Source organism: Brassica napus, chromosome A5, assembly GCF_020379485.1.
Source record: "Brassica napus cultivar Da-Ae chromosome A5, Da-Ae, whole genome shotgun sequence".
Lineage (NCBI taxonomy): Eukaryota > Viridiplantae > Streptophyta > Magnoliopsida > Brassicales > Brassicaceae > Brassica > Brassica napus.
The window spans coordinates 25,336,916-25,363,850 of NC_063438.1; the positions used below are offsets into that span (position 1 = coordinate 25,336,916).

A 26,935-nucleotide genomic window follows, 5' to 3' on the forward strand; every position below is an offset into this window, starting at 1 on the left:
AGACAACCAAACAGGTTATAATCTGATAGACCCTTTCTTCTCCCATCAGCAAATCGTTGCCGCCGCTATTTCATTTCCTGTGAACGCAGATTGAACTTGTATTCTTATTGTTCTCTCTCTCTCTCTCTCTACCGCCGCGGGTTGGAGGAAGCTCGTGCGGGAAGTGATCGCTGGAGCAGCTTCCGACCAATAGATCGGAGTGTCTGGTAAGAAAAGTGGATTTAACACTGTTTTTTTTTCGATATGGTTGCTTTTTTTTATCGCCATCAGATTTTTCGTTAAGTTTTCTTAAGATCGAAGATATCATATCGTGGTTGTGTGCGTAAGTCGAAAAAGTAGGGTTTTTTGTTAAAAATCGTGGATTTGAGAGACCACTGTCCTTAGAGAAATGGATTTGTTATTACTATGTCTTGCAATAACAAGGGCTTCGCTTCTTTTGTCTTCCTTTTCATTTGAAATTCTTTGCCTTAGTAACCATATGAGGTTGTGTGTTTTAGAGTTCAAAACATATTTGTAACAAAGCTTGTTTATTGCTTTTGCTGCTGGATCTGTACCACTTGCATCATTTGTCTGTATGGCCTTGTTCTTTCCAGTCTTATATCTTCCTTTTGCATTTGCCTTTTTGTGTTAAACTTGATGTAGATACTATGAAAAGAGATACACAAGCCAAGCCTCAAATAAACAATCCCAACAGATTACAAATCATTTGGCCTTGAATTTCATTTGTAATATGTTGGGGTTGTGATTTCAGGCTTGGCTTGTGTATCTTTTTTTAAGTCATATATAGGTTACATGAATATTGACCTTATCCGTTTAAAGTTGCTGCCTAAAGCTAACACTATCTCTGTAATCATTTGTGACAGAATCTGAACCATTTTTTCACCATGCCGAGCGTTAGAAGCGACTCTTCCATTAAGCTACTAATCACATACTCCGAGGAGCTTGTGGATGGAAAACCCTTGTACGCTTCTTCCAACTCTCTTCCCGTGAAGGCTCTAAACCGCGAGCCTGCGGGTCACGCCTTCCACTCCGCTGCTCTCAAACTCCACGGATGCGCAGAGGAGCCCACAGACAGCGAAGGCGATGACAAGAAAGCCGGAGGAGACGATAAAGAGAAGGAATACGTTCCTTCCTTCAACTCATACTCCAACAAAGGAAAGAAGAAGTCCGGTACTCAACAGCAAGACCACTATGCGCTCTTGGGGCTGAGCAACTTGAGGTACCTCGCAACAGAGGATCAGATCAGGAAAAGCTACCGCGAAGCTGCGTTGAAGCACCATCCTGATAAGATGGCTAGTCTCCTTCTTGCGGAGGAGACAGAAGAAGCCAAGGAGGCGAAAAAAGAGGAGATAGAGTCTCGCTTCAAGGCGATCCAAGAGGCTTACGAGGTGCTGATGGATCCGTTAAAGAGGAGAATCTTCGACTCCACTGATGAGTTTGATGACGAGGTCCCCACGGACTGCGCGCCGCAGGACTTTTTCAAGGTGTTCGGTCCAGCTTTCAAGAGGAACGCTAGGTGGTCTGTGAACCAGCGTATACCTGATTTGGGAGACGAGAACACGAAGCTCAAGGAGGTTGATAGGTTCTACAACTTCTGGTACGCGTTCAAGAGCTGGAGGGAGTTTCCTGATGAAGAGGAGCATGATCTTGAACAAGCGGACTCGCGCGAGGAGAGGAGGTGGATGGAGAAGGAGAACGCTAGAGCAACGGCAAAGGCTAGGAAGGAGGAGCACGCTAGGATCAGGACTCTCGTCGACAATGCGTATAGGAAGGATCCGAGGATTGTTAAAAGGAAAGAAGAGGAGAAGGCTGAGAAGCAGCAGAAGAAAGACGCGAAGCTTATGGCTAAGAAGAAGCAGGAGGAGGAAGCTGCTATCGCCGCTGCGGAAGAGAAGAAGCGAAAGGAAGAAGAGGAGAAGCGAGTGGTGGAGTCTGCGCAGCAGCAGAAGAAGGCTAAGGAGAAGGAGAAGAAGCTCATACGCAAAGAGCGTAACCGTCTTAGAGCCCTCTCAGCTCCTGTGGTGGCTCAGCGTCTGCTTGACATCTCAGAGGAAGATATAGAGAGTCTTTGCATGACGCTTAACATCGAGGAGTTGCAGAGTCTATGCGATAAGATGGGAAACAAAGAAGGGGTGGAGTTGGCTAAAGTGATAAAAGATGGTAGTAGAGACCAAGAAGCCAACTCTAAAGAGAAAGAAAGTGAGAAACCCAACGGTGGCGGGGCAGAAAGAGTTTCTGTGTTGGAGAGCACTCAGAAGAAACAGCCGTGGAGCAAGGAAGAGATTGACATGCTGAGAAAAGGAATGATCAAATATCCAAAGGGGACGTCTCGGAGATGGGAAGTTATATCAGAGTACATCGGTACAGGAAGATCAGTTGAGGAGATTCTTAAAGCAACTAAGACCGTTCTTCTCCAAAAACCAGATTCCGCCAAAGCGTTTGATTCCTTCCTCGAGAAGAGGAAACCGACCGCTACAATAGCTTCCCCTCTCTCTACAAGAGAGGAGCTCGGAGAGTCTCTGCCGGCAGGAGCAACAACAAAGGTGAAACCACCTGTTAAAGAGACTGTTGTTGTTGGTCAAAGCTCAGAGAGCAATGGTGAAGCAAGTGGAAGTTCAGTGGACACAGATGGTTGGTCTTCTGTGCAAGAAAGAGCTTTGGTTCAGGCTTTGAAGACATTCCCTAAAGAGACAAGCCAAAGATGGGAGAGAGTAGCTGCTGCTGTTCCTGGGAAGACTGTGATTCAGTGCAAGAAGAAGTTTGCAGAGCTCAAGGAAATCATCAGAAGCAAGAAAACTGCAGTCTAAAATGTTATCGGAGCTCCATGAGAATTTTGGGTTGTAATCCTCATGAGGGCACTGTTACATTGCAAGATCAAAACCTTGAAACTTTTATTACTATTATTTGTAATGATTCATTTGCTTCTGATACCTGCTATCACAAACTTAATACTTTTATCTAATCTTATGTATAATTTGATTTGAAATATCCGATCTGTCAATTTTACAAACTAAACCAAACAAATCAAAGTATAATGGCCAGAGAGAATCAAAATCATACAGAGTTTTACTTTTCTTAACTTCATAAATCTTTTCTCAAGTCCCAACAATAACAAACCATGAAGTCCTCGAAGGAAGTGAAGTATAGCATGAAAAATACAGAAAGATCAAACTGTGATGTGGTTCATGTTGTTATAAGGACCAAACAGGAGGCATATTAGTCCATGTGCAAGACTCAACTCCTTGTTGTGCTTGACCTGATGATGATGACCCAACGGTAACGTACGTGTTTTCAATGTCTTCACCACCGAGAAGAAGCGCAAGTGCATCACTCATGTTGCTCGAGTCTCTAACAATCCCGAAACAGCCTTGTTGGTCTAGCCAGCTCGATGCAAGTAAAACATCAGGCCGTGTTATATCAACTCTCTTTGGTTCCCAAACCTGATCCAACTCTTCTGTCTTCACAACGTTCCCTGCAGAATCTTCAACAAAATATGATAAAGCAACTCTCAGCCACAAGACAGCAACTAAAGAATCATTAAGAAAGTGGAATAGATTAGATACCAATCAACGAGTGACTTTGATCTCACCTGGTGAATTTTCACCCGCACTAAGTTGCGTGGGGATTGGAATCTCGGGGAGAGCCAAACTACGCTTTGCACTAGTTTTGATCTTGGCATTGGGAAGTAACATATCTAGTAGACCAGTGTCGCATGACGAGAAACAGTTTGACTCGTCTTTCTCTATCTCCAACGGTGGCGGAGATTGAATATAAGCATCAACAGAGTCAAGAGGATCTGAGTGTGGAGGTGACGGTGTCGTCTTCCACTGATCAAATCCACTAGTCTCTGAATATTGGAATGAAGGGAGCTCCAGCTTCACTGCCCCAAACAAGGGCTTAGAAGTAAGAAGCATGCCATCCGTAAAGGCATGGCTATCTGAAATCATCACATCAGATGGACGTTGGTTTCCGTAAGGAGAATGATGACCAACATCACAAGGCGAGATACTGCAAGATCTGGGATTCTGAAAAGGTTCTGGAGAGTGGAACTCTTGCTTTATGTTACTGCTGCAGATGGGAAACAGAGATCCAGATTCTCGGAGCTGCTTTGGGGAAGGCAGTATTGGTGGCATGTAGCTTTCGTACGGGGAACTACTTGCACCAGTTCCTAACATGTTGCATGTGAACATATCTAATACGTCAGAAGCTCCAGGTAACAAGCTGGTAGCAAAATTAAGATCGTCAAACAAGACATCTGCTTTGGAATTCCCCAACTGCAAGATATCTTGATGATGTCTTCTTCTATTCACCCTGGTGACATTGCTCGTGATATACTCCTCGCTCCACTGCAGGTCTTCAACGTGGAGTTCAGGAGGGTAAAGTGGTAAGCCTGCTCGATGTCGCCTCTTGATACGAGTGTTCCAATAATTCTTTATCTCATTATCTGTTCGACCAGGCAACTGGTAAGAGAGAAAAAGGATTAATAAATGAAATGAACACCATAATCAAGTAGCAACCACAAAATATCCTTTTGGTCTTTACAATACTACTTACATGTTCAGCCATCTGTGCCCATTTATTCCCCATCTTGGCATGCATCTGAACAATGAGCCGTTCCTCTTCCTGGCTAAACGCTCCTTTCTTCAAGTTCGGCCTAAGATGATTAGCCCACCTGAGACGACAGCTTTTCCCACAACGAGCCAGGCTCGTGTATTTCTGCACAGCGTTCCAGTTCCCCTCTCCATGCTTCCTCACATAATTAATCAAAATCCCGTCTTCCGTCGAAGTCCACGGTCCTTTCTTCAGAACACTTCCTTTCCCTCGGCTCTTGCATCCATAACCAATACTATCACCAGCTGGTGAGTGCATACCATCATCATCACTCTCAGCCGTGTAACTCATCTCTTACTACCTTAACTCAATACAAACCTCAGCACCTCAATAACCATATAGACATCAAGCAAGCTCCCACCTGAACCAGTTTAAGAGAAAAAAACAAGAAACACACTTTAATTTCTCTAAAGTATATTAGTAAGTCTCTAAAGTAGTATTCATGAAGCTCTGACATTTGAAAACGGCACCGTATCGAACTCCAGGAAAGGAAGAACCTAACCCTAACCCCCAATCTCTAGATTGTGATTCCAGTTTCCCAAAGCTATCGATTACTCATAAACTACAATCAAGGAAGTGAATCTCTACACACACGACGAGATCTAGCGTTAAAAAGGTTTCTTATAATCACATGAGACTAAATCGGAGCTCGAGTTTGAGCTGAAGATACACAAAATCGTTATAGCTCACAAGTCTAAGCCTCTCCACGGATCATCGATGCAGGGATTGAAGATCAGAGATCTGAGCAAGTGGATTCGAGATCTAGAAGTACTAGTATCGGAAAGAACAATCTAGAAAGAAGTAAAGAGAGAGAGAGAGATTACGCGGGAAAGCTTCGCCGTTGTTTTCTCGGAGAATCGAATCGAGGGATCAAACGATACACAGAGATAGTAGATCACAGCAGCTCGGGATGCTCAACAGAAGTGGAAAAGGGATCAAAATTTAGCAATAAAATAAAATAAATAAATACTCTTTTATTAATTCTTCTTTTATTACATAGCAGACTTTCCTTTCTTTATTTTACTTTTTCTTTCCGATATAGATATATAATCAATTACGGAGAAATTTTATTTATTCATAGAGAAACGAAATTGTGTGCGTGTTTATGAATGCACCCAACAAATACAATATTTAATTTTCGAAATGGTAATCAGAAATTCAGAATAATAATATTTTTAAAATGTGTCAAAATGCAAATTATACTATTTTTTGGTATATAATCGTATATACGTACACGTCTCGACGAAAAAGGAACCCACCACACCAAAACACCACTATTTGTAATTTAATACTTCATTTAATAATGTGATTTTAATGCATCAACCAGTTTCTTCCCACTCCAGTCCAAGGCCTGTATTCATCTTCTGACTCGTTGCCACACAAAAAAAAACACTTCTTTTAAACAGATGCAAACTAGAAAGATCACGTCTTTTTTTTTACCACGTCTTGTTCTTTCGAGATGCTAATATATTGCAAGGATTTAAACTACAAAATAATGCTTGATATCTTGGTAAACTTTTTATAAATAAATCACAGAATGATGAAGACGATATCAAAGAGCAAAGAGATAACAGGTAATTAACTGATATAAAGCTTTTAATAAATTTTTTGAAATGTTCTGATAAGTTGCAGTTTTAGGTATCGGACGAGGATTGCTATAATGTTGATGCTAGCTGCTTTGAGTTTGTTTCTCGTTAGCACAGCCTTTATGACTTTGCCAATTGTGGTTGGAAGAGTATTCTCTTACTCTATCTCCTTCATCCTGCGAAGATTTGGAATCACACATGACGGTTTGTTCTAGTTTCTTGCTTTATTTAGACCAGTTTCTTATATATGCTTATTAAAATTTTGAACATGTGTTTGTGGAGCAATCTATGTCAGAATTTGCATTTGATCATATTCTGACGGGAAGAACTGATTTGCAACTAATATTCACCTTCTGGACCATTTCGGTAAGAGAATCATCAAAGAGAGTCGATTTCTTTCGGAGCAACTAATATATTTTGCTTATTCTTATATATGTTCCTATAGACATTGCTCACGCCTATCAAGTGTTTCGCAACCAACGCATGGCGAAGGAAGTTCAAGAGAATCAAGAACGTGGGAATCAATAAGCTTCCTTCAATGTGGATGCTTCGAGATGTGATTGGCTCCATCATAAACACACTTCTAACCACACTATCCATCCCTTACGTGTTGGTGAAGTCTCTGTTACCGTTGCTTGGATATTCCCAAAGCTTCAATGCAGTTATTGAGCTGTTTATCTGGCCAGCATCATTAGCCTTGATTGTGGTTTGGTTCATTACAAAGCTATAACATTTGAGATTATTATCTACTTGCACCAGTTGATATTCAATGAACTGTATATGCTGGGTGAAAGAGTGGGGGATTTGACTGAAGATCTCTAGAGCAGAAGGGAGAGTATGAAAAACAAAACAAGAATTCTTTTGTTGATAGTCAAGTCAAAATATGTTAGCAATGGTTAGGTTTCTATTGCGGTAGATGTTGTCTTATTTTTGAATGAGATATTTGTTATCAAGCAGTGTATTTATTTAGCACTTTTTCTTGTTACAAAAAAAATACTATTTATATTTCATAAAGAGTATTACTTTCGCATTTTTTTTGTTACAAAGACAATGTCATTTTAATCAGTTGACAGAAAAAGAAGAAAATGTCATTTTAAAGTTTTCTAATATAGTTTATATATTTTAAAAATATAATCTTAAGTGTAATAATTTTATTTATTTAAAAAACTATTGGTTAAATAAAAATTACTATTAAAATATAAATAAATTTTAATCATTTTTTTTAATTTGTAAGAAAAATATGAAAGTGACTTTTACGAAACAAGTGGAATATAAACATAGAAAATTAATGTGGATGAAAAATAACTCAAATTTAATCGAACATCAGCTTTGTTGGATTATTTTAAAATATCAGATATTTAAAATTAAGTTGGAGTATTGGTCTTGGTCACACAAAATTGATCTTTGTTAAAAGAAAAATTAATTTAACCGTGGTAATTGATTCTTTTTCTGTAGCGAAAATGAGAGGAAGCAACGTAGAAACTCTTTACTCAACTACTCAGGAATCGTCATGAGTCATCACACCAATATTAGTAAATTAAGATTTATTTGAAATTGTTTTAGTTAATAAATTTAATTATCACTTGGTTTTGGTCATATATATATGCATTTGCCGCTTGAGGGAATGAATACACGCAACGCAGGTGACGACGACTAGAACTAGAACTAGCTTTGATTCCCTAAAATGGACGAGAGTTTCTCAGCGGAAGACGACGAAGACCAGTGCCGGATTTGCCGATCGCCGGAGGAGCCAGGAAACCCGTTACGGTATCCGTGCTTGTGCCGAGGCTCGATCAAGTTCGTTCACCAGCATTGCCTTCGTACCTGGCTCAATCGCCGCCGCGGAAACAACAAATGCGAGGTTACCTGCAAGTGTTTGGGGGATTTTGAAATCAGTGGTTTAGGGTTTATCGTTAGAATCTACAAATTAGGGTTTCTGATTTTAGGGGATTATCGTTATGGTTCTAATTTTCCTTCAGGTGTGTGGGCGTAGCTACTCGTTTGTTCCCGTTTACTCCGAGAATGCTCCGGAGAGGCTTCCTTGCGACGAGTTTCTGATTGGAGTCTTATCAAGAGCAGGACGCTACTTGAAGTTGATTGTTGCTTGGATTGTGGTGATTCTCTTCAACGTATTCTGCATTGCCTTGCATCCTTTGGGCCAAGAATATGTTGCTGGCTCCCAGAGAGTGTTCATGTCTCGGAAGTTAGCTTTTTTTGTGGGCTACCTTGCTCTACAGCACTGTCATCGCTTCTTCTATGCTGATTCTCACTACTATAAGGATTCAAGTAGGAGATCTCGGAGGAGGCCGGGGTGATAGTTTTTTCGGGAATGGAGGAGTTGTTGGTGCAGTTTTGCACTTGTTGTCCAAGTATATGAAGATCCTTTGTGATTGGTATTTTCATAAACTCATACATTTCTTGGGCCAACCTCCTCGGCTTATCTTTCTTCCTCCTGAGGCGCCGCTTCATGAGTTTGGGGTTATCAGACGGGTGCTTTTCTTTCTGGATGATGATGCCTTTGCTGTGAGTCTTTTTACATATTTCTCTTTCTTCTTCAGTTTTCCTTCATGCAATAATAATGCTCTTTTGTTCGTTCTCTCCAGGTCCTTGCTATCAGCGTATATGTTTCTAGCCTCTTTATTCTTCTGCCATTTTCTATTGGATGGGTTGTATTAGCAACTGTTGGTGGCAGCTATTTGTCTGGAAACTCGCCTGTTATTCTTGGATACATGATGATGCTGTCAATCTGCTTTGCTTACTTTGGAATCCTCTTCATTCTCCATCAAAACCCATTTCCAGTCTTAGCTCGCTGGTTTTCTCTCGGGTTTCACTTCATAACCGTGACATTGCCTTGTCACCTGTTGGCTTTCTTAGCAAACATATTACTCATCAAGGATGCTTTTGTCTTGTTCTTCAAATTTGGTGTTCTGCCTTGGATTCTTGGTTGGTTCCTCGGAATCTGCACCTCCCCTATGTTTGGAACCAGGAGTTTTCAGATATTTGAGATTCTTTCACACAATCCGTGCATGATGGTGGCCTTTCGTTGGCTTTCAGGACTCTCTTGCTTGATAATTGCTGTCTCTTACATGAAACATATCCCCAAGGTAATAGTTTAAAATTTGGGTTCATCATCCTAATGGAACCTTATTCTTTTATCAAGATTTTCTCTTCTTCTTTTGACAGATCATGCATAAACGAGCCTATTGGTATCTTCTAGATGTCACAGATCCAGACTACAAGATCACCAAACTGAATCTTCGACACGTTTTCTTTGTGTTTGCCTCTCATGGGGTATTATTGGTGATTTTGTTTCGCTTACCAATTAAAGCAATTACACTTATCAGCCCATCGTTTTTCCCTCTTGAGTTATGGTAAGCTTGGTCGTTTACTTCCCTAGCTCTTACCCTTGCCTTATATTGTTGCTAACTAAATTGTACATTGAACAAAACGCAGGGGCAGAAGTCCTTTTATTGGTGTTGCATACGCAATTTATGTCAACCTAATGCATGCCGGGCCCAAATGGTTAATCGAACTTACCAAACCAGCTATCGCACTCTTAGTTCACAAGTGGATTGTCACTGTTTGTTCTTGGCTTCTGCTGAGTGATCTCTTGCTAGTAGTGCCCCGAGGAGAGGAGGACTTTCACTATGCTGATGATAACCCTTTTTTTTTTTTTTTTTTTTGAACAACATGCTGATGATAACCCTTGGTTACTATTGTATTCATTAGCTGAAGGCTCTATGGTCACTTTTTACAAATCACAGAATGATGAAGACGATATCAAAGAGCAAAGAGATAACAGGTAATTTTAACTGACATTTACAATCTCTTAATAAAATTATTGAAATGTTACTGAATAAGATGCACTTTTAGGTATAGGACGAGGATTGCTATAATGTTGATGCTAGCTGCTTTGAGTTTGTTTCTCGTTAGCACAGCCTTTATGGTTTTGCCAATTGTGGTTGGAAGAGTGTTCTCTTACTCTATCTCCTTCATCTTGCGAAGAGTTGGAATCAAACATGACGGTTTGTTCTAGTTTCTTGCTTTACTTAGACCAGTTTCTTATACATGATTATAAAGTTTTAAGCTTGTCATTGCAGATATTTGTGCTTTTTGGATTGGATGTTATATCCTACGAGCAATCTATGTCAGCATTTGCTTTGCATTTGATCATATTTTGACGGGAAGAAGTGATTTCCTTCTCAAATATATCTTGATACGAATAACAAATGCTCTTCTTTTCTCCATATGGGTAAGAACAACCTTCTATTTTCATCAGAGCCTCTCTTCGATATTATGACTTTCCAATGACTTGGTAAACTCTGATGAACAGATCTCTATCATACCGGGATTGCTTGGCGTACTTATCGACCTTATGATCATCATCCCATCACGAGTGCCACTTAATGAATCACCACTCTATTTCTTGATCCAAGATTGGTTGATAGGAGTAGTGGTGCTTCACCTCTGGACCTTTCTGGTATGATAAACATCAAAAGGGTTTTAACCAAGTCTCAGTTTTCTTGCAGAGCAACTAATATATTTTGCTTTATCTTGTGGTCCTGTAGACAATGCTCACGCCTATCAAGTGTTTCGCAACCAAGGCATGGCGAAGGAAGTTTGAAAGAATCAGGAGCGTGGGAATCAATAAGCTTCCTTCAATGTGGCTGCTTCGAGATGTGATTGGCTCCATCATAAACACACTTCTAACCACACTATCCATCCCTTACGTGCTGGTGAAGTCTCTGTTACCGTGGCTTGGATATTCCCAAAGCTTCAATGCAGCTACTGAGCGGTTTATCTGGCCCGCATCATTAGCCTTGATTGTGGTCTGGTTCGTGATAAAGCTAACGCTTGAGATCATTATCTACTTGCACCAGTTGATCTTCAATGAACGGTATATGGTGGGTGAAAGAGTAAGGGATTTGACTGACGATCTCTAGAGCAGGGGTATCTCACAAACAATGACTCTTTTGTTGATAGAACGAGTCAAAATATGTTAATTATCTTTTACATATAATCTGAACCACATGGCAAGATGTATTTATGTTAACGAAGAGGTAGTAGTAGCCAAACGTAGTTTACATATAGATGTGTTTCTTATTATCTTATATCAAACGATGCGATCTTATGTTCCTCTTGCTAGATCCAGGATTCAAAATAAGCTCATTAATTCCTATAAGAGAGCCTAACAAACTAGAAACCAAACATAGAAATTGAAATAACTTATAGCGCTTTATTGTGCAAAGGAGTAAAGAAAAGAGGAAAATTTAAAGTGTCACCAAGAACAAAGTGATACTCCAACCTTGACATTCCATAAGATAACAACATCAAAACCAATATCAGATGTTCAGATGACAAAATAAAATAACCAGATGCCAAGCATAATCTTCACCCGACATTTTAATGCATGCTTTCCTCAATATCATTGTGTATTCAGATTTCTTTAGTTTCAGATATTTTCTACGTTTTAAATTAAATATAGTTCTAAAGAAACTTCTTTTCTTTTAAAAAAAAGCGTGACTACAATGCAATTTCCGTTCAGTTATTTTTACCTCTACTTAAATTAATAAAAGATTAAGTTCTGTTGAATTTTAGAAGACATAAACTAAAACAAAGCGTGATGACTGCAAGTTTGCAAATTTCGAGAGAGAAAATAATTGACACAAAATATCTTTTGTAACAAACTAATTTTTGGAAAAAAAAAATTAACAATTCTCATTAACAAAACTATACATTCATCCCCAAATACTTATTATTCAACAATACTTATGGGGAGTTAGTTTCATAACTGAAAAAGAATAACATTTATCAACAAAAAAAAATACAAACACAAACATCTATAAAACAAAATGCATCCAGATTTAAAGCACATGCAAAAATAAATAAAGAGGAAGGCATTGGAAAAAAGAAAATTATCGACCGAATAGTAGTTTACTAATTTGATTTCAATGGAGAAACGGCTCGAAAGTGCTCACCACCTTCTTCAACTGGTCAAGAAACGATAAATACGACACCGTTCCATCGTTCCCCGCAAGAACCCTATACTTATCCTTCCTCGTGAAGTTAGTGCACTCGAACCCTAACGTAGCGGCCAAGATCCTCTGAACATAGTTCGCCACGTCATGCGGACTCTTCCCTGACGAACACGTAGCCTCCATAGGAAGCTGGTTCAAGAACGTAACCTCGTAAACCGGCCTCGGGTTCATAAAGAAGAAAATAGGATCCAAACCTTTCCACCCTCTCGCCGTGGTCGCGTGGAAGAATCCAACTCTATAGTTCATAGCAACCGGAACAATCCTATCCGTTAACTCAGCGAAAAGCGCGCTAAACCTTAGCAAGAACGGTTCACGACAAGTGGTTCCCTCGGGACAAACAACTAGATCGCCTTTAGACAACTGCTGCTTGATCTTTGCGGCGTCTACGTCTCGGATTCTTGTTAACCGGACGGTTGGGATGGGAGATAAGATCTCGGATAAGCGTGAGATAGAGTAAGTAACAGCTGGTATGCTGCGTCCGAGCACGTAAGATAATACCACCGGGTCCATTAGGGTTCTGTGTGTGCACACAAAGAGAACGCCGGAGTGTCCGGGCGCTGGTGCCTGAGGAGGCTTGCCTTTAACGATGATCTGGCCGCCGAATATCTTAGAGACGTACGGTGTTGCCCACAGTGGGAGGATGGATCCAAGAAAGATCCTGGTGGCGGCGAGAATGATTCCGAATGGGATCCAAATGAGGATGAGGAGAGCGGTGGCTGGAGTCGGCCGCTTCACAAGGCGTCCGTCGTGAAAGATCACGGGAAGTGGCCGTAGCTCAAGTTGTTGGGTGTGGTGGTGGTAGCTCTCCGGAATTGGTGCATGAATATGCTCCTATACATGCATGAAGATTTAACATTAGTGTTGATAATAATTAATACTCACTTGTTTCAAAAAAAATCTATATTTTAGAATTTTATACAAATTAAAAAAATATTTTAAATTTTGATTATAAATATATTATTTTGCGAATAACTATTTATCATAATTTCTTCGAATGTTATAGTTAACCATTATTAACTAAAAATATTGAAAAATATTTAAATTTTAGTTTTTGAAAAAATAGATCTGCAGTTTGAAACTGAGTAGACAATATATATATAGAAATGCATGTTTTTTTTCTGTAAAATGTACAATGATTCGTGTTTGTACGTTAAATTGGATAATAAGCTAAAAAGTTTTGCTAGTTGAGACATTTTCTATGTATATTTATATGATTTCATGCAAGGATGTAGTGTTTACCTCACATAACGATAAGAAAGTTGTAGAAATCGTCTTGCCCGGTCTCGCAAGACCTATACGAGGCCTTCCATCGACTAGCAAATCAGCGACACGGCTGAAAACAGATTGATTGATATCGGTTTCACGTATCAAACCGGTGACAAAGCCAAACCGGTTCACGATCAGCTCTGAACCAATGACCTCATCGGCTATAAGATGCTCCTTTGAGAACATCTCCACCATAACTCTAGGCATTCTAGTCACCACGACTTTCTTCTTGCACGAGCTGAAAACCTTCCATGTGTCCATACTTACGTCATCCATGTAAAACTTCGGCAGGACGGCTCTAGCCACCGATTCAATCTCCGGTTCACGTAAACCAACCGTGGATACAAAGATCATGAGCTTGAGGGCGGCGTTTTTGTAGCTGAAAACGTGAAGGAGTGTGATTACGGGCCAAAGAAATAGCAAGACGGCAAAACGAATAAGACCAGATGCTTCGAAGGCAACTAGCATGAAGTAAGAGAATGGATCTTGGTTCTTTAGTATTGTCCCTTCAAATTCTGACACCACAGAATCCGAACTCGTTCTTGCTTGCTCCATCACCAATTCTATTTCTTCTCTTCCTTTCGGTTTGTTTGATCGAATGTTAGTTTTGAGTTTTGACTGGTTTGAAGATGGAAGAAAATGGATTGTAACGTTTTATGTTATAAAGGTGTGGACTGGCTCGTCTCTATAACACAATGGCAGTTTATCAATATTGCACCTACCGTAACTGTACATGTTTTTTTAAGTTGATTTTTTCGATAAGTCAATATTATATATAGAGATATGTGAAGAAAACACGATTATACACGTCATCTGTTTTCCTCCTGGTGAAGTAATTCACGTAATCTTATGTGGATAGCAAAAAAAAATGATGGTTTAAAATTAACCAATCATGTCCAGATTGTTGGCATAATGCACCAAAATTAGGCTGTGAAAACAGGCAAATATACGAGTAATTAGGTTACTGACCGTATCATGTGAGAATAGCATATAGTTTATGCATGTTAATTTGACTGGAGAGAACTTATCCCTATATATTCCAACCGAATTGATTTTTTGTTCAATTTATCTTAGTCTGGTTAGATTTTCTTATGTTGGTCTGTGAGATCATTTCAAAGTAATTTTTTTTAAATATATACCCGGTTGTAGGCCGCCCATAATACTTCGAAACCACATAGGTTTCTTCCAAAGATCATGTAATTTGTTAACATTTTTCACCCAAAAAAAAAAGATCATGTGATTTCTACGCTTTGCATATGCTACTTTTCCGGGTGAGGCGGTGAACTAATTGATCTTATCACAATTCAGTTTAATTAAGCTGGTCCGGTTTGGTTGCCTACCTGGCCGATAATGTTACAGCTGATAGATGAGAATGCTTGTAAATCTCAGTACATAAGAATAACACAAATCTCAGCTGATAAATTAGTATTTTACACAATTCCTCGAGTCTATATTATTTCTGACATAAACTTGCGTGTTTACAAGCCGTTTTTCTTGACGCAAATTCCTATCTGTCGTCTCTAACTATGTTAGATGAGGTTTGGTAGGAAACAAAGCGGCTACTTTCATCAGAAGACACAAAATTAAAACAAGACACGTTGATTTGTTTTCAGGTAACCAGTTTTTTTGTTAGTTACTGTTAGAATTGGTTTGGTTCAGTTGGTTTGATTTTAATAAAACTATATAATTAAATAGTTAGAATTCCGCTAGGGTGTCTTAGATTTCTTATCAACCAAATTTGATAGAATAAAATACTAAATAAATGTACTTAAATAGATAAATAGTTATGACCAAATGGTATGGACGAGGTTGTTAATTTATGATGTAAATCTATGACAAACATACAAAATTTTTAACAAAATCTTACATCGATATATCAAAAATCATAATTTGAATCTATATAAACTGGATTTGGGACATTATAGACATGGATCTCCTAAAGATTTCTACACGTTGATTCACATTAATTAACAAAAATCATTATTCGAACTTAGTTTAAAAATTCACGTGTGTATTGAAGTTTATACCTAGTCCAAGCCTCTTCAAAAGAGTTAATATACACCTTAAACAAATGTTATCAACGGTTAAATCCTGACATATTTACCATGCATATATGAGTACAAGTGTATAACTATGGAGTTTTGATATTATTTGACTAATAATACACAGAAACAAACGTTTGCAGACTGAAATACACATGAGACCAGGTATTTGATAAGAGTAAATCGTCACTTCATGGTACCAGAAATTTAGGAAACCAACTATGATTGAATCTAAAAGAAGTCGTATGTGCAAATGTATCTCTCTAACCAAAACGTTGCTTTCATATCATCTCCGCAGATCTGCACTTTCTAATCCTTATCGACATTTCCTCCTCCTTTCTTCTTCCTCTTCCTTCCATTACCTCGCAACACGGTCTCCGTGGTGCCTGTCAACAATAAAAACGTAAATAAAAAACTTCAAACTCTAATATCATTTAAAGTTCAAAATATGGAACAAGCTAAAAACACTAACCTTGTTCCAATACTCAGGATCCATCTTCATCGAAGTCACCAATATCCTCTTCACTTTGGTCACCCGAGAATACTCACTCTTTCCGCAATGCCCATACTTCTTATCCCCTACGCTATACCATGTCCTCGTCCCACTATCCCTCACATCCTCCGCCCCATCCATGAAATAAGTCACTGGACGCTCACACGGGTCAGGTTTCAAGGGCCGGGTGTTAAACGTGAAAGGTCCATCGCTCGAAGACCGCCAAGTTTTGAAAGTCTGCAACGGCGTATCCAGCTCCTTAGCGGTCAAGAAGTAAGTGTATATCTGAATGGAGTATCCCCACGAGATGGATATGGACCATTGACGCCTGCGGTCGTAGCAATGAATCTGTTGTAGTATTCTATGCGGGTCTAACGTATAAGGTTTCATAAGGGCTTGTAAAGACTCGATGGGGGTTTTGTTAGGGAACATCGGATCTAAGTAAACGAGGTGATGCAGCGATACAAGAGGTGTTAATGGATGCGCCGCTAGAAACCCGTATGGATCTCCTCTTATGTCAAGCTGCATTACATTTTTGAACACAACACAAACTGTTAGTCCAAAAACAAAACAATGGTAGATAATATGGTTCTTTTAATAATAGACTGGACAAAACAACATGCAGATGTTGAATTTCCCTGACACTAGATACCTAAAATGAAACTTTCATTGAGGGACACTACATGTGGTGCCGTAGTGATGATGACACGCATATAGAGAGTTGATGAATAAACATTATTATCTTAGAAACAGAGATTTGATTAACAATAAGCTTTTAGCTGAAAAAATAGATTTAAAACAAAGAAGTCATGATTAAAAGCTTTGTATCCTAACATGGCAGAATCATGTGCTCCACCAAAATATTTAAAACTCCAATAAATAAATATTTTTTCCAACACTTCATAGGACCACAAGCAATTAAGGTCATTCATTAAACAAAAACAAATAAAAATAAAACCGGTCGGATAGTATTCATCTAGACCATAAAACTATCACTTCAATTTAATGAAGTGATTAACGTAATATATAAGTTCAGATTTCAGAGGCAAAAGTCCTCCTAATGTGACACTATTTTCTTATTTTGGGTCAACAATTGCGTAATTTACTCAATAAATCAACTCCTAAATTCTTTTATTAGCACAACCTAAAGTGATTATTAATTATTACGTTTGACCACTAAGATTTCTATTCACAAATAAGTCAAGAAATTCCACGTGGCAAAAATCCACTTAACTCAAACACTTCTCAGCATCTAAACCCTGTTGAATATGTCGGACTCCAACAAACGAGACCAAGACAGTTCTCCACGTGTAACCCAAACAACCAATCGCAACCCCGACACGTGCCAAACAGAAACGTACCTGGTGAAACCCGCGTTCTTCGGTGAACGGAACGCCGATCTCGCTAACGCAAGCCGCGATCCTCTGATCCGAGCCGTAGAAGTAGAAATACCGCTGGAGACACCCGTCCATCGCGTTCGCCAAACGCGCCGCGAGCGGGCCGCTGATCGCGAAACCGCCGCCGCCGAACGCCATGTCGTACGCGTGCATCACGTCCTGCTCGACGCTCTCCGAGTTCCCGCCGACGTACCACATCTGCTCGTGGTCGTACTTCGAGAGAACCTTGACGAGATTCTCCGGGAAGAAGACGGTGTCGTCGTCTCCCATCACGAACCACCGCACGTCGGGGAGGTTCAGACGGTAGCTATCCCAGATCACGCGTGCGATCCGAACCGCGGCTTGCGAGCTGGAGAATCTGAACCGGGTCCAGCCTGGATCGGAAACTCGAACCGGGATTGAGAATCGGTTATCGGATTGGTTATCGGGGATCTTAACCGGTTTATCGAGCCAGACGAATCCACGGGTGGTGTTTCGCCACCATAAGGAGGTGTATTGGCTCCGATCGAGCCAGGTCTCGGCTGCTCCGGCGATGCAGAACTGGATGTGGGAGATGGTAACCGGCCCGGTGGATCTTGTCGGCGGGAGAGCTATGGCTTTCTGTGGCACGGCGGGGAAACGGAGACCGTAAGAGGAGGAATATTCCGGCGCGGAGGAGGATAAAAAGGTGGTGCGGAGGACGAGAGAGATGGAGACGATGAGGCAGGTGAGGACGGAGAAGCGAGTGAAAAGAAGGAGATACTCGCGTGGCCGCTCCGGCATGAAGAAGAAACTGGAAAACTTCAGGGCCTCGTGGTGGTTGTGGTGGTGGTGGTGGTGGCCGTGCTCTCCACCGCCGCGATTCAGTTTCATGTTTTTTTTTTTAATTGAAGGAGAGAGATGACGACACCGTGAAACTAACTCCGCCGAGTGGATATTGCTTAATTTACAGAACTGCCCTCTTGCTACGCCGCGGGAATGGAGTTCTGTTGGAAATTTACGGAATTACCCCCGACGGTGGGTGAGATTATTTTTATTTTTAGAAGCTATTTTGGTTTTTCCCCCTTTTTTTAAGTGTGACAACTCCTGAGGTTAACACACATAAAAGGAAGAAGAAGAGGTAGACACGTGATTGGGATACACAAATGACGGAGATAGCCTCAGTCAACGGTGAGATGACTTTCGAATATATGCGTTAATAGATTTTATATCAAGTTTCAAACTATAACAAAAACGAACAGAAGAAACAGAATGTTACGGGGTGGATAAAATGTGGTTAGAGCTTTAGTTATTAAGCGTATAGTTGAGAAAAAGTAGGGAAGCGTTATAGAAAAGGTATATAAATAGGAAGTACTATTTCTGGACTATTGATAAGCATGGAAACGGAGCTTTAATGTATGTAATAATCTCTAACTCATAGATTTTCTATTTATTTATAATATTTATATAGTCAGAAACAATGCTTTGATGCTGCACTATGATGCTTGAACCATCCCAATAATGACATTGAATATACATGTCGATACCACGTTGTGAATTGTCCAAACTGAGCTTCCTAAAAGGAAATACTCGTCGTCTCATGTTTTAGTACAAACTATATAAACAGATAGATAGATATTAATTGCAAGGATGCTCCATTAGGAATGGTTTTATGACATTCATGTTGTGCTGGTGTAAGAGATAAATACAGAAGAGTTAGAGGCTTAGAGCAGCTAAAAATAAGATAGATTGGGGTGTGTTTGAAAAGTCTATATCCGAACCATACGTCAAGATATGTTACAGTGTGTGAGGTTCGAGTGAAAACGGACGTAATACATGAAAAAATTTCATACGATTCTGCCCACATCACACGCCATTTCCATTTGGAGCTCGAATCTAAACCCTGTAACTTATGGTTAGTTCATCACAATTTCGAGAATGTTGAGGTATATTAAGTTTCGATCTTTCTTTCATTTTAGTGTAAAGAATATAAAGTTGTGTGTTTCTGGATCCATAAAGTTGGTGCTGCTTTACAATTTATATTCTGTCCAAAGAGCATAGAAAGGTGAAACATGAAACAGATAAAAAGAGAGAATATTTGCTTAGAAATGGCACGCTCCAAGAAACAATGGCTTATTAGCCAACAGTACTGGGCCATTGTATGGGCCTTGGCAAGGCACGCTCTCCAAATTGGTTTTGCGATATAGCACTTGGGTCATGATGATGTGTTGAGGATCGTAAACATGATGGATAACAATGACCCTGGGCTCCGGCTGCATCCTCATATATGATCAGATCCAGTCTTGAACCCAAACCGAAGGAAGTTAGGCTTGGAGCTAAATAATACCTAGAAATCTTCATTCATATTTTTAAAAATATATTAGCTAGAGTTTCTTTGCATGTTTTCATACGTATCTTTAGGTTTTAGATTAGTTTCGTGGACTCTTGTCCTACGTTTTTATTTGGGTTACAATCTTTCTGTCAACGTGTATTGCGTTCAATCAAGCTGATGACTTGAGAATACATATCTCATCTAAATGAGATTAAAGTGATATTATTAATGGCCATATACACTTGGGTTGTTTTGGTAAATTGATTTTTTGTAACAAAAATTTTCGTACATTGTTGGTCTGAAGACTAAACAATTTATGATTTATCGATTCTCTATATATATATATACCACGTGAATAATCTTCTTTCTTTCTTATCGCTTCGTTTTCTCTCTGCTCCTGCACTCCCGTCCGAACGCGTGAATTCCGACGACCGGCGCGTGGTGGCTCTGTCAGCACCGGCGCCGGTCCCAATCTCTGTCTTGCTTCATCGTTGTCTGGTTGTAGTTTGATTTTTGATAAAAGCTCCGAATCTGGTGATTAACGGTGTGGCCTTGCTACAAAGCTCTTGTTATACAAATCTCAGCCTGGTTAGTTTTGTTGTGTTGCATATCTCTGGACTTCTTGTGTGGATCTCTCTATTTCAGGTTTATCTAAATGGGTAGAGGTTTCTATGGATTCCTATGATCCGTCTTTATGCCGTTTGTGGCCTGTGCTCATTGTGCTCCGGATTTGGTGGGCTTGGCTCCTAGTTTCTTGTTCAGATCTCGTGGAGATTTGATTTGGTTGTGGCTTCATTCCTTGGCGTTTATCAGTCGTGTGTACGACTCAGCCGTGTCCGGAGGTTGACAGAATCTGAGAGATTCTTCCTTGCCGGTTTGTGAAGCTTGTGTTACTTGGGTTCTGAGGTGTTTCCTCGTTGTACTAGGAGGGAGTGGTTTTTCGGTGGTTTGGCCAGGGGCATTCACGTTAAACAGCTTTCATAGATTTTCTATCATTTAGATTTCTTTGTTTTGTCATGAGTTCTACCTGCTGTCTACGAGTCTTGTTACTTTGTTTGAAGTGTTAGTCTAAAGTTGCCCTGGTTTGTTGTTGTTTGGGCTTATGCATCCCTTTATGGGTTTTAGTTCCGGAGATATTGTGTTGTCTGCCGGCTTAGCTAACCACGGACATTCCTTCGTTCGTTGGTCATGTATCAGTTTCATCTCATCTATATAATCAGTTGACGGAAAAAAAAAAATATACCACGTGAATGATCACAGTAGAATTTACAGTGAATGTGGTAGGGCCCGTCGTCCCAGGTTCTGGAGTTTGATTCGATGAAAAAAGAGAACAATACTAGAAATTTGTTAATGATTTAAGTATATTGTATGCTTGCATGTTGGGAAAATGTCACGGTGCATGATATGCTGAATCCACGACGACGTGTTGTGTATAATATTATTTCTACTATACAGATGTCAAAGTAGACGCAATTAATTAAATAGTAACAGTTTTATTTAGTATATCTTCAAAGAATCAAAATATACAATAAGGCACAGCTGTGTTTAAGCAACTTTCGGTAGATTTCATGCCTAGGAAATTTGAGTGTGTTTAAAAAAAAAAAAAAAAAAAAATGGCTGTGCATTTCGTAGTCTCTTAGTTTTAACATGTTTAACAAGCATAGTAGTTGAAGTTTTTAGAACATTGACGTAATCAACCTGAAGTGTAACAACGATTAAAGTAGGAAATATAAACATAAAATAAAAAAACTAGACGGCCAATCAGATGATATTTGAATGTCTGGCATTAGACTAAAATTAAACTAATCATTTAATAATCTATAGGCCGAAGTGCCGTATTCCTTCTGGTGAATCATCATATGGAAAGAAGTTTCCAAGACAATTAAGTAAGGTTACGTGTACAAATTAGCTCATATAGTTTAGTCTCCTAATTCAAATATTTAATGTAATCAACCTAACTTGCCAACTCTTTGTACTTATTGATTAATACAAAAAGCAAAAGAGTTATCAAACGAACAAGAAAAACATGCAAACGTGTCGAGCGAGACCGGTCGATTTTCGCGATGTGTTAGGTTCGTCCCGGTGATCTCTTTTTAAATGTTTGGCCACACGCCTTTCCTTTGACCGTCACGTGCCGGTAGCGGTAGGTCTGTCTCGTGACAGCTGAAACATGCAACGTGTTGTAGTACAAGTGGTTTATCGTGCTTTCCTGCTGTCCTAAGCTTTGGTGAAATTAGACCTGCTCCTTTAGACCTAAAGACGACATGTGTAATAATCTCCTCGCTTTATGAAAAAATATTATTTGGAAATTCAGTATTCTACTACTATATTATTGTGTGCTCTCATGGAATCCATACAAGAAAATGATTTGTTTTCAGTATTTGCACATCGCTACCTAGTTATGTACAATACGATGTACCGAAATTTCAATAAATTTCTCTATTTTTTTTTGTTGTCAATAATTTCTGTAACTTAATACATCAAATTATTTTATTAGTTTTTGGAAGATAGTAATTGACCAAATAACCAGTTAGATTAATTTTTTGTCTAATGTATATATGTTCCTTTCTTACAAATGAAATATTTAAAATTTTACACAATCAATACTATTAAAAAAAAAGAGTTTTAAAAAATCTGCTTAAAAAAAGTTGTTGCACCCTTTCATTTTTTAGTCAAATCTATAATATATAACTAAATATTATAATAACATTTATTATAACAACCAAATAAGATTATAGCGAATATCTTTCTCTAATAGTTTAGGTAATATATTAATTCTCTAATTGTTAGATATTTGTTCATTATTTAGAAAATCTGTGTGACATATATGATCTATTAAAAATATGTATATCTACTATCTAGATATTACGGTTACCAAATAACATTTGAAAATAGATTTTGTATATATATCGATATGTAACATTGCATTCAAATATATAGGTTACTTTCGTGGTTTAATCAGTCCAAATCTTATAGTTTTCTAGATTCCCTAATAATATAATTGTACAATATTATACTATATTTTCTTTTATCACACATTAGTATATTAGATATATATTTGCTTATTCCATGAGGTAATATAGTACTCATTTTTAAAATGTACTATTAATCAATTTTCACTGTTTGGCTTCTTTAAAATGTTGGTTAGGTAATTTAAAATATACGAATAGTAGCCAATCAAAAACTTTAAGTTCTAAATTAATATTTGATTGTTTAAATTTTTACTTAACTATCCTAGATTTTTTTTAATAATAATAATAATAGAAAAGAGAGTATGCTTAGGCATTCGATCTTCAGATCATATACAAATCGGTTTCTTTCGAGCATGGATCTTTCGGATCCTAGACATTTAGACCTAAGTAGGTATTTGAATTTTTTTTTGTTTTGGGTTCGTGTCAGTTTTTCTTGTGTTTGGATAATTAATTAAGATACATGTAAACTACGTATAATTTTTGGATACCTAATGGGTCCAGATCGGTTCAAATATTTAGGATCAAAAAAATATTCAAAGTACCAAAAACTTTAAAAATACATGAAACACAAAAATATCCAAAAGTATTTAAATACTCAAAATGACGCAAATTTGACTAGATAAACCAAAAAAAACTCTAAAATTTCATCTAAATATCAAAATATATTTAAAATTTTGAAATTTTACCTGAAGTCTGAAACTATAAGCAAAAACCAAAATCCGAAACTTAAAATAATATTCGTAGTACAAAAACATAACAGAAATACATAAATATATCTAATATACACAAACATTTCATGTACATTAGTTATCCGATTGGATCTCGAGTAAGATTCAAACTCAAACAGAGACCCGCATATCTAAAAAAATATTAATAGGTATTTTACCTTGGGCTTGGATCCGAACCAGCATCATTGTATTGTTAGTCTATATATAATTTTAGCAAGATTTTAATAAGAAAACAAAATCCGCGCTTTAAAGCGCGGATCAAAATCTAGTTACACATATTAAAATACAATTAAAGTTATTTTTACAACATATTATCAATAACTATCAACCAATTGTATTTACGAAATTTTAATATATTTAATTAAGATGTTTAAAATTATATATCTTATTAATATTAATTAATATAATATTTTAAAATCGAGAAGTTTATATTAAAAACTAGAAATTTATATTTCAGGAACAATACAAATATTTAGAAGTTTTATATTTTTGGAATGGAAGAAATGTTAACTTTAAAACATAGTTTTGTGCACAATAATTTTAAAACATAGTTAGAACAATAATTAATGTAAAAAGTCTAAAAGAATAAACTCTTTGGTGAAGGGATCCAAGTTAAAATTAGTCATATAAATTCAGGGTTATACTATAAGATTCAAAACAATATAACTGTACATATAAATAAATAACTAATATGAGGTCTAAAAGATAAATACAAAAAATAACAGAGGAAAGTATATGCGTGTAATTAATGGAAACGTGGATAAGCGCCGAATTCGAGTCATGGAGAAGTCACCGAGGAAGCATCTCACAGCGTCCACGTCAGATTGTAAACGTGTCGATCAGGCCTCGTCTCGGAGGCTACAGAAAAATCTATAAAAAAAAAACAAGATACTTTGAGCAGGCAGGAGTCAGTTTCAGACTGAGTTTGGGTCCCAACAAAAAGGCGCGTGTTTCGGACTTTCTCACGGGCTTACGTAAACGCATTCCATTCTGGTCACAGCTGGATGCGGGGGAGTTATTGTGGTGCAGATGCAACATACCATGCATGCCCCACAACTTGTCCGAAGCATAAAATGCGAAGGAGTAGTACTAGTGACATATTCTCTTCCACGCGCGATTTCATTGCGTGTCTGTTTTCGCTTGTGTTTAGATTTTTTTTCTTCCAAGTGGTGTGATGACTTCTCTCTGATCAAGAACAGAAGGATTGATTGAAAACATTAACGTACGTGAATCTGATAATCACTAGATCAGTTGAATAATGTTTTATATGTTTTCACGTGGAAGGAAAATTACAACTGGCTGATTTGTTCAGCAGACCATTGTATTCACGTAAGTCGAGTATTTTCAGCATATTATTTTGATACAAAAGTTGATGATATCATTTTTTGTATTTTTCGTTTAGCATTTAAGAACTGATATTAATCGATATATAATTTTTGGTTATATGTGTTATGACTTTGTGAGGCAGATGACTACATTTTTAAAAAAATATTTGCTCTTCAGCACCATGAAAACTTAAAACTTGTGATCATTATATTTTTTCAGTTTCCCCAACAAGAGATTTGCTCGATCTCATCTGCTGCAAATACTTGTAATCACATATATAAAACACGCAAGGAAGGATTTTATATCCATCTTTTCTTTCATTCTGACAAAACTTAAGATATTTTGAATAGTTTAGACTATCTCCAATGTATTTTGCTATTTTCATCTCTAAAATAAAAAAACTCTATAATAGAGGTGAGATATGCTCCAATGTATTCTCCTAAAATAGCAATCTCTATAAAAAATAGAGGAATGATATTTCTTTTTCTATAAATAGAGGAAAATATAGAAATCTCTATTATAAAGGAAGAAATAGAGGTGTATTAGAGTAATTTCACCTCTAAATGCTATTATAGAGGTAAAAATAGCAATGAGTTGGAAATGCTCTTAGTGATATATCAATCTTCTAATATAAATATACGTATATCTTCTTGATTTTAGTACATAGTATATATTTTCAGATTTAATATTCATTTTTCTTCATAATGAACAAGAAAGAATTCGACGACGAATATATAGATTTAGTACATTACTATTGTACCGAATTTTGATTACTCTTTTGAATTAATATTATCAGACGTGAAAAAAAAAAAAAAAATTCGACGACGAATATATAGACGTGGTCGTATACACCTCTTCGTGAAAGGTGAATCGGTAATGCGGGTTGAATCTAATCACAAGTGGGAAACGCACATTACTACGTGTCGATTATCCAACACTTGCATCGACTAAGCATAGGGGAAATCATAAACAAAATAAAATATATGTAATTCAGTCGTCGATACGAAACCAAAATATCTCAAACATTTTCTTTATTGATAAAGAATTTTCTCAAACATTTTATTTGTCAACAAATATAGAAGCACGTATTCTGAAATAACCAGATATTATTAGAGCTCCATCCTCCATGCAGAATGCGTGGAACGAGCTGAAATATATATAGACAGAGGATTCTAAATCCTGCGTATGTGAATTTGCAAATGCCTGAACTAAATGACAAGCTAACTCGATTTCTCTTGAAATTTAACCCATCATATTTACACTTTTTTTTTATTTAAGTTGATTTACATGCGTTTACGATTTATAAGAATAAAAATCTAAATCTTCAACATTTTAGAGTGCACGTTTTAATTGTTAACTGTGGATATTAACTCATTGTCAGAATTTATAGGTATCAATTCTTTGTTTATCTATAGAGTCATACTTATTATCGATTGTTTAGAACTAGTAAAAGTATTATTGTCACAGTGATTATCAATTCTTTGGGTAGTAGAACTATATAGAGACATACTTATAAGTTATAACCTTCTACTACTAAAGACTTTATTACATGCATGTATATCACAGTGATTATTGGTTGATGATTATTTTATGGAAAAAAGTTGATAAATAAGCAGCTCGAGTATTTTAGAACAAGATTGTCACTCTTAACGTTATAAAAAAATAGTGGACTAAAGAAAAAAAGTTTCCAAGTCGAGAAGTCTCCGAAAGAAAAAAAAACCTAAACCACCGTTTTTCCTCCGGCGTGGCCGTGCCTTCTCCGACGCCGGAGGGCCTCCCTCTTTCTTAATCTCTCCTTCCTCTCGCCGCTCCTCTCCATCCTCCCCATCGGTTCCTTTCTTGGAGTTCTAGGGTTTTGCGTACCCGCGGCTCAGATCTGGCGCTTTGACTTCGGATCTCCGGAGAATCGAGACGGAGAAGTGGATGTGTGGTTTCTCTCTGGCAAATCGTCGTGGTGGTGGTCTAGATCTGGGTCAGATCTGGATTTCGGAGGCGGGGTCTCTCTCTTCCTCTGCCTCTTCGGTTTGCTTTCTCGGCTCGGGTGAGTCGACTCGCTAGGTTGAAGACGTTGCTGTGTCTCCGGGGTAGCTGAGTTGCGGTGTTTCTTATGCTACTTCGGAGGTCGTCTGTGTCGTTCTCGTTAAGCCGGTCAGTACGACTCTCGGGGGCTCGTCGGAGTTGCCACC

At 38.1% G+C, this 26,935-nt stretch overlaps 5 protein-coding genes, 1 long non-coding RNA gene and 1 pseudogene across 9 annotated transcripts; 4 read left to right on the top strand and 3 right to left on the bottom strand.

Moving 5' to 3' along the window:
• The first annotated feature begins 19 nt into the window (after positions 1–19).
• On the top strand, positions 20–2,988 carry LOC106452528 (dnaJ homolog subfamily C member 2). Its single transcript, XM_013894675.3, has 2 exons — positions 20–206; positions 864–2,988. Exon 2 carries the CDS (start codon positions 885–887, stop codon positions 2,805–2,807), a length of 1,923 nt encoding a protein of 640 aa, XP_013750129.3. The 5' UTR covers positions 20–206; positions 864–884; the 3' UTR covers positions 2,808–2,988.
• A 58-nt stretch (positions 2,989–3,046) lies between these two features.
• LOC111197803 (transcription factor MYB65) lies at positions 3,047–5,617 on the bottom strand. Of its 4 annotated transcripts, none has more exons than XM_022719796.2 (4): positions 5,436–5,617; positions 4,555–4,972; positions 3,590–4,460; positions 3,047–3,481 (listed from the first exon to the last, which is right to left on the bottom strand). In XM_022719796.2, exons 2-4 carry the CDS (start codon positions 4,900–4,902, stop codon positions 3,192–3,194), a joined length of 1,509 nt encoding a protein of 502 aa, XP_022575517.2. In that variant the 5' UTR covers positions 4,903–4,972; positions 5,436–5,617; the 3' UTR covers positions 3,047–3,191. The 4 variants fall into 4 exon arrangements, with proteins under 4 accessions (XP_022575517.2, XP_048635928.1, XP_022575518.2 ...); XM_048779971.1 differs by lacking the exon at positions 5,436–5,617 and adding an exon at positions 5,067–5,428; XM_022719797.2 differs by having other exon boundaries at positions 4,555–5,565.
• Positions 5,618–5,849: 232 nt separating this feature from the next.
• On the top strand, positions 5,850–7,162 carry LOC125609083 (probable E3 ubiquitin ligase SUD1). Its single transcript, XM_048779974.1, has 3 exons — positions 5,850–6,401; positions 6,493–6,563; positions 6,643–7,162. Exons 1-3 carry the CDS (start codon positions 6,272–6,274, stop codon positions 6,925–6,927), a joined length of 486 nt encoding a protein of 161 aa, XP_048635931.1. The 5' UTR covers positions 5,850–6,271; the 3' UTR covers positions 6,928–7,162.
• A 242-nt stretch (positions 7,163–7,404) lies between these two features.
• On the top strand, positions 7,405–11,326 carry LOC106399099 (annotated as a pseudogene).
• Positions 11,327–11,888: 562 nt separating this feature from the next.
• On the bottom strand, positions 11,889–14,292 carry LOC106345512 (glycerol-3-phosphate acyltransferase 5). The gene is made up of 2 exons (XM_013784711.3): positions 13,475–14,292; positions 11,889–13,066 (listed from the first exon to the last, which is right to left on the bottom strand). The coding sequence occupies exons 1-2, from the start codon at positions 14,054–14,056 to the stop codon at positions 12,146–12,148; spliced, it is 1,503 nt and encodes a 500-aa protein (XP_013640165.2). The 5' UTR covers positions 14,057–14,292; the 3' UTR covers positions 11,889–12,145.
• A 1,333-nt stretch (positions 14,293–15,625) lies between these two features.
• On the bottom strand, positions 15,626–18,851 carry BNACNNG31240D. The gene is made up of 3 exons (XM_022719802.2): positions 17,398–18,851; positions 16,016–16,558; positions 15,626–15,929 (listed from the first exon to the last, which is right to left on the bottom strand). Exons 1-3 carry the CDS (start codon positions 18,283–18,285, stop codon positions 15,825–15,827), a joined length of 1,536 nt encoding a protein of 511 aa, XP_022575523.2. The 5' UTR covers positions 18,286–18,851; the 3' UTR covers positions 15,626–15,824.
• A 942-nt stretch (positions 18,852–19,793) lies between these two features.
• Positions 19,794–20,904, top strand: LOC111215746. The gene is made up of 2 exons (XR_002664634.2): positions 19,794–20,267; positions 20,369–20,904. It is a non-coding gene; the product is annotated as an uncharacterized LOC111215746 (long non-coding RNA).
• The last annotated feature ends 6,031 nt before the right edge of the window (positions 20,905–26,935 follow it).

Coding starts and splice junctions, on each gene's coding strand:
- BNACNNG31240D (XM_022719802.2), bottom strand. CDS start 18,285: ATGAAACTGAATCGCGGCGGTGGAGAGCACGGCCACCACCACCACCAC. Junction 16,559..17,397: donor AAGAACGCGGGTTTCACCAG/GTACGTTTCTGT, acceptor AATGTAATGCAG/CTTGACATAAGAGGAGATCC. Junction 15,930..16,015: donor ATCCTGAGTATTGGAACAAG/GTTAGTGTTTTT, acceptor TATTGTTGACAG/GCACCACGGAGACCGTGTTG.
- LOC106345512 (XM_013784711.3), bottom strand. CDS start 14,056: ATGGAGCAAGCAAGAACGAGTTCGGATTCTGTGGTGTCAGAATTTGAA. Junction 13,067..13,474: donor CTTTCTTATCGTTATGTGAG/GTAAACACTACA, acceptor ATGCATGTATAG/GAGCATATTCATGCACCAAT.
- LOC125609083 (XM_048779974.1), top strand. CDS start 6,272: ATGTTGATGCTAGCTGCTTTGAGTTTGTTTCTCGTTAGCACAGCCTTT. Junction 6,402..6,492: donor ATTTGGAATCACACATGACG/GTTTGTTCTAGT, acceptor AATCTATGTCAG/AATTTGCATTTGATCATATT. Junction 6,564..6,642: donor TCACCTTCTGGACCATTTCG/GTAAGAGAATCA, acceptor ATGTTCCTATAG/ACATTGCTCACGCCTATCAA.
- LOC106452528 (XM_013894675.3), top strand. CDS start 885: ATGCCGAGCGTTAGAAGCGACTCTTCCATTAAGCTACTAATCACATAC.
- LOC111197803 (XM_022719796.2), bottom strand. CDS start 4,902: ATGAGTTACACGGCTGAGAGTGATGATGATGGTATGCACTCACCAGCT. Junction 4,461..4,554: donor GGGCACAGATGGCTGAACAT/GTAAGTAGTATT, acceptor CTCTCTTACCAG/TTGCCTGGTCGAACAGATAA. Junction 3,482..3,589: donor TGCGGGTGAAAATTCACCAG/GTGAGATCAAAG, acceptor ATTTTGTTGAAG/ATTCTGCAGGGAACGTTGTG.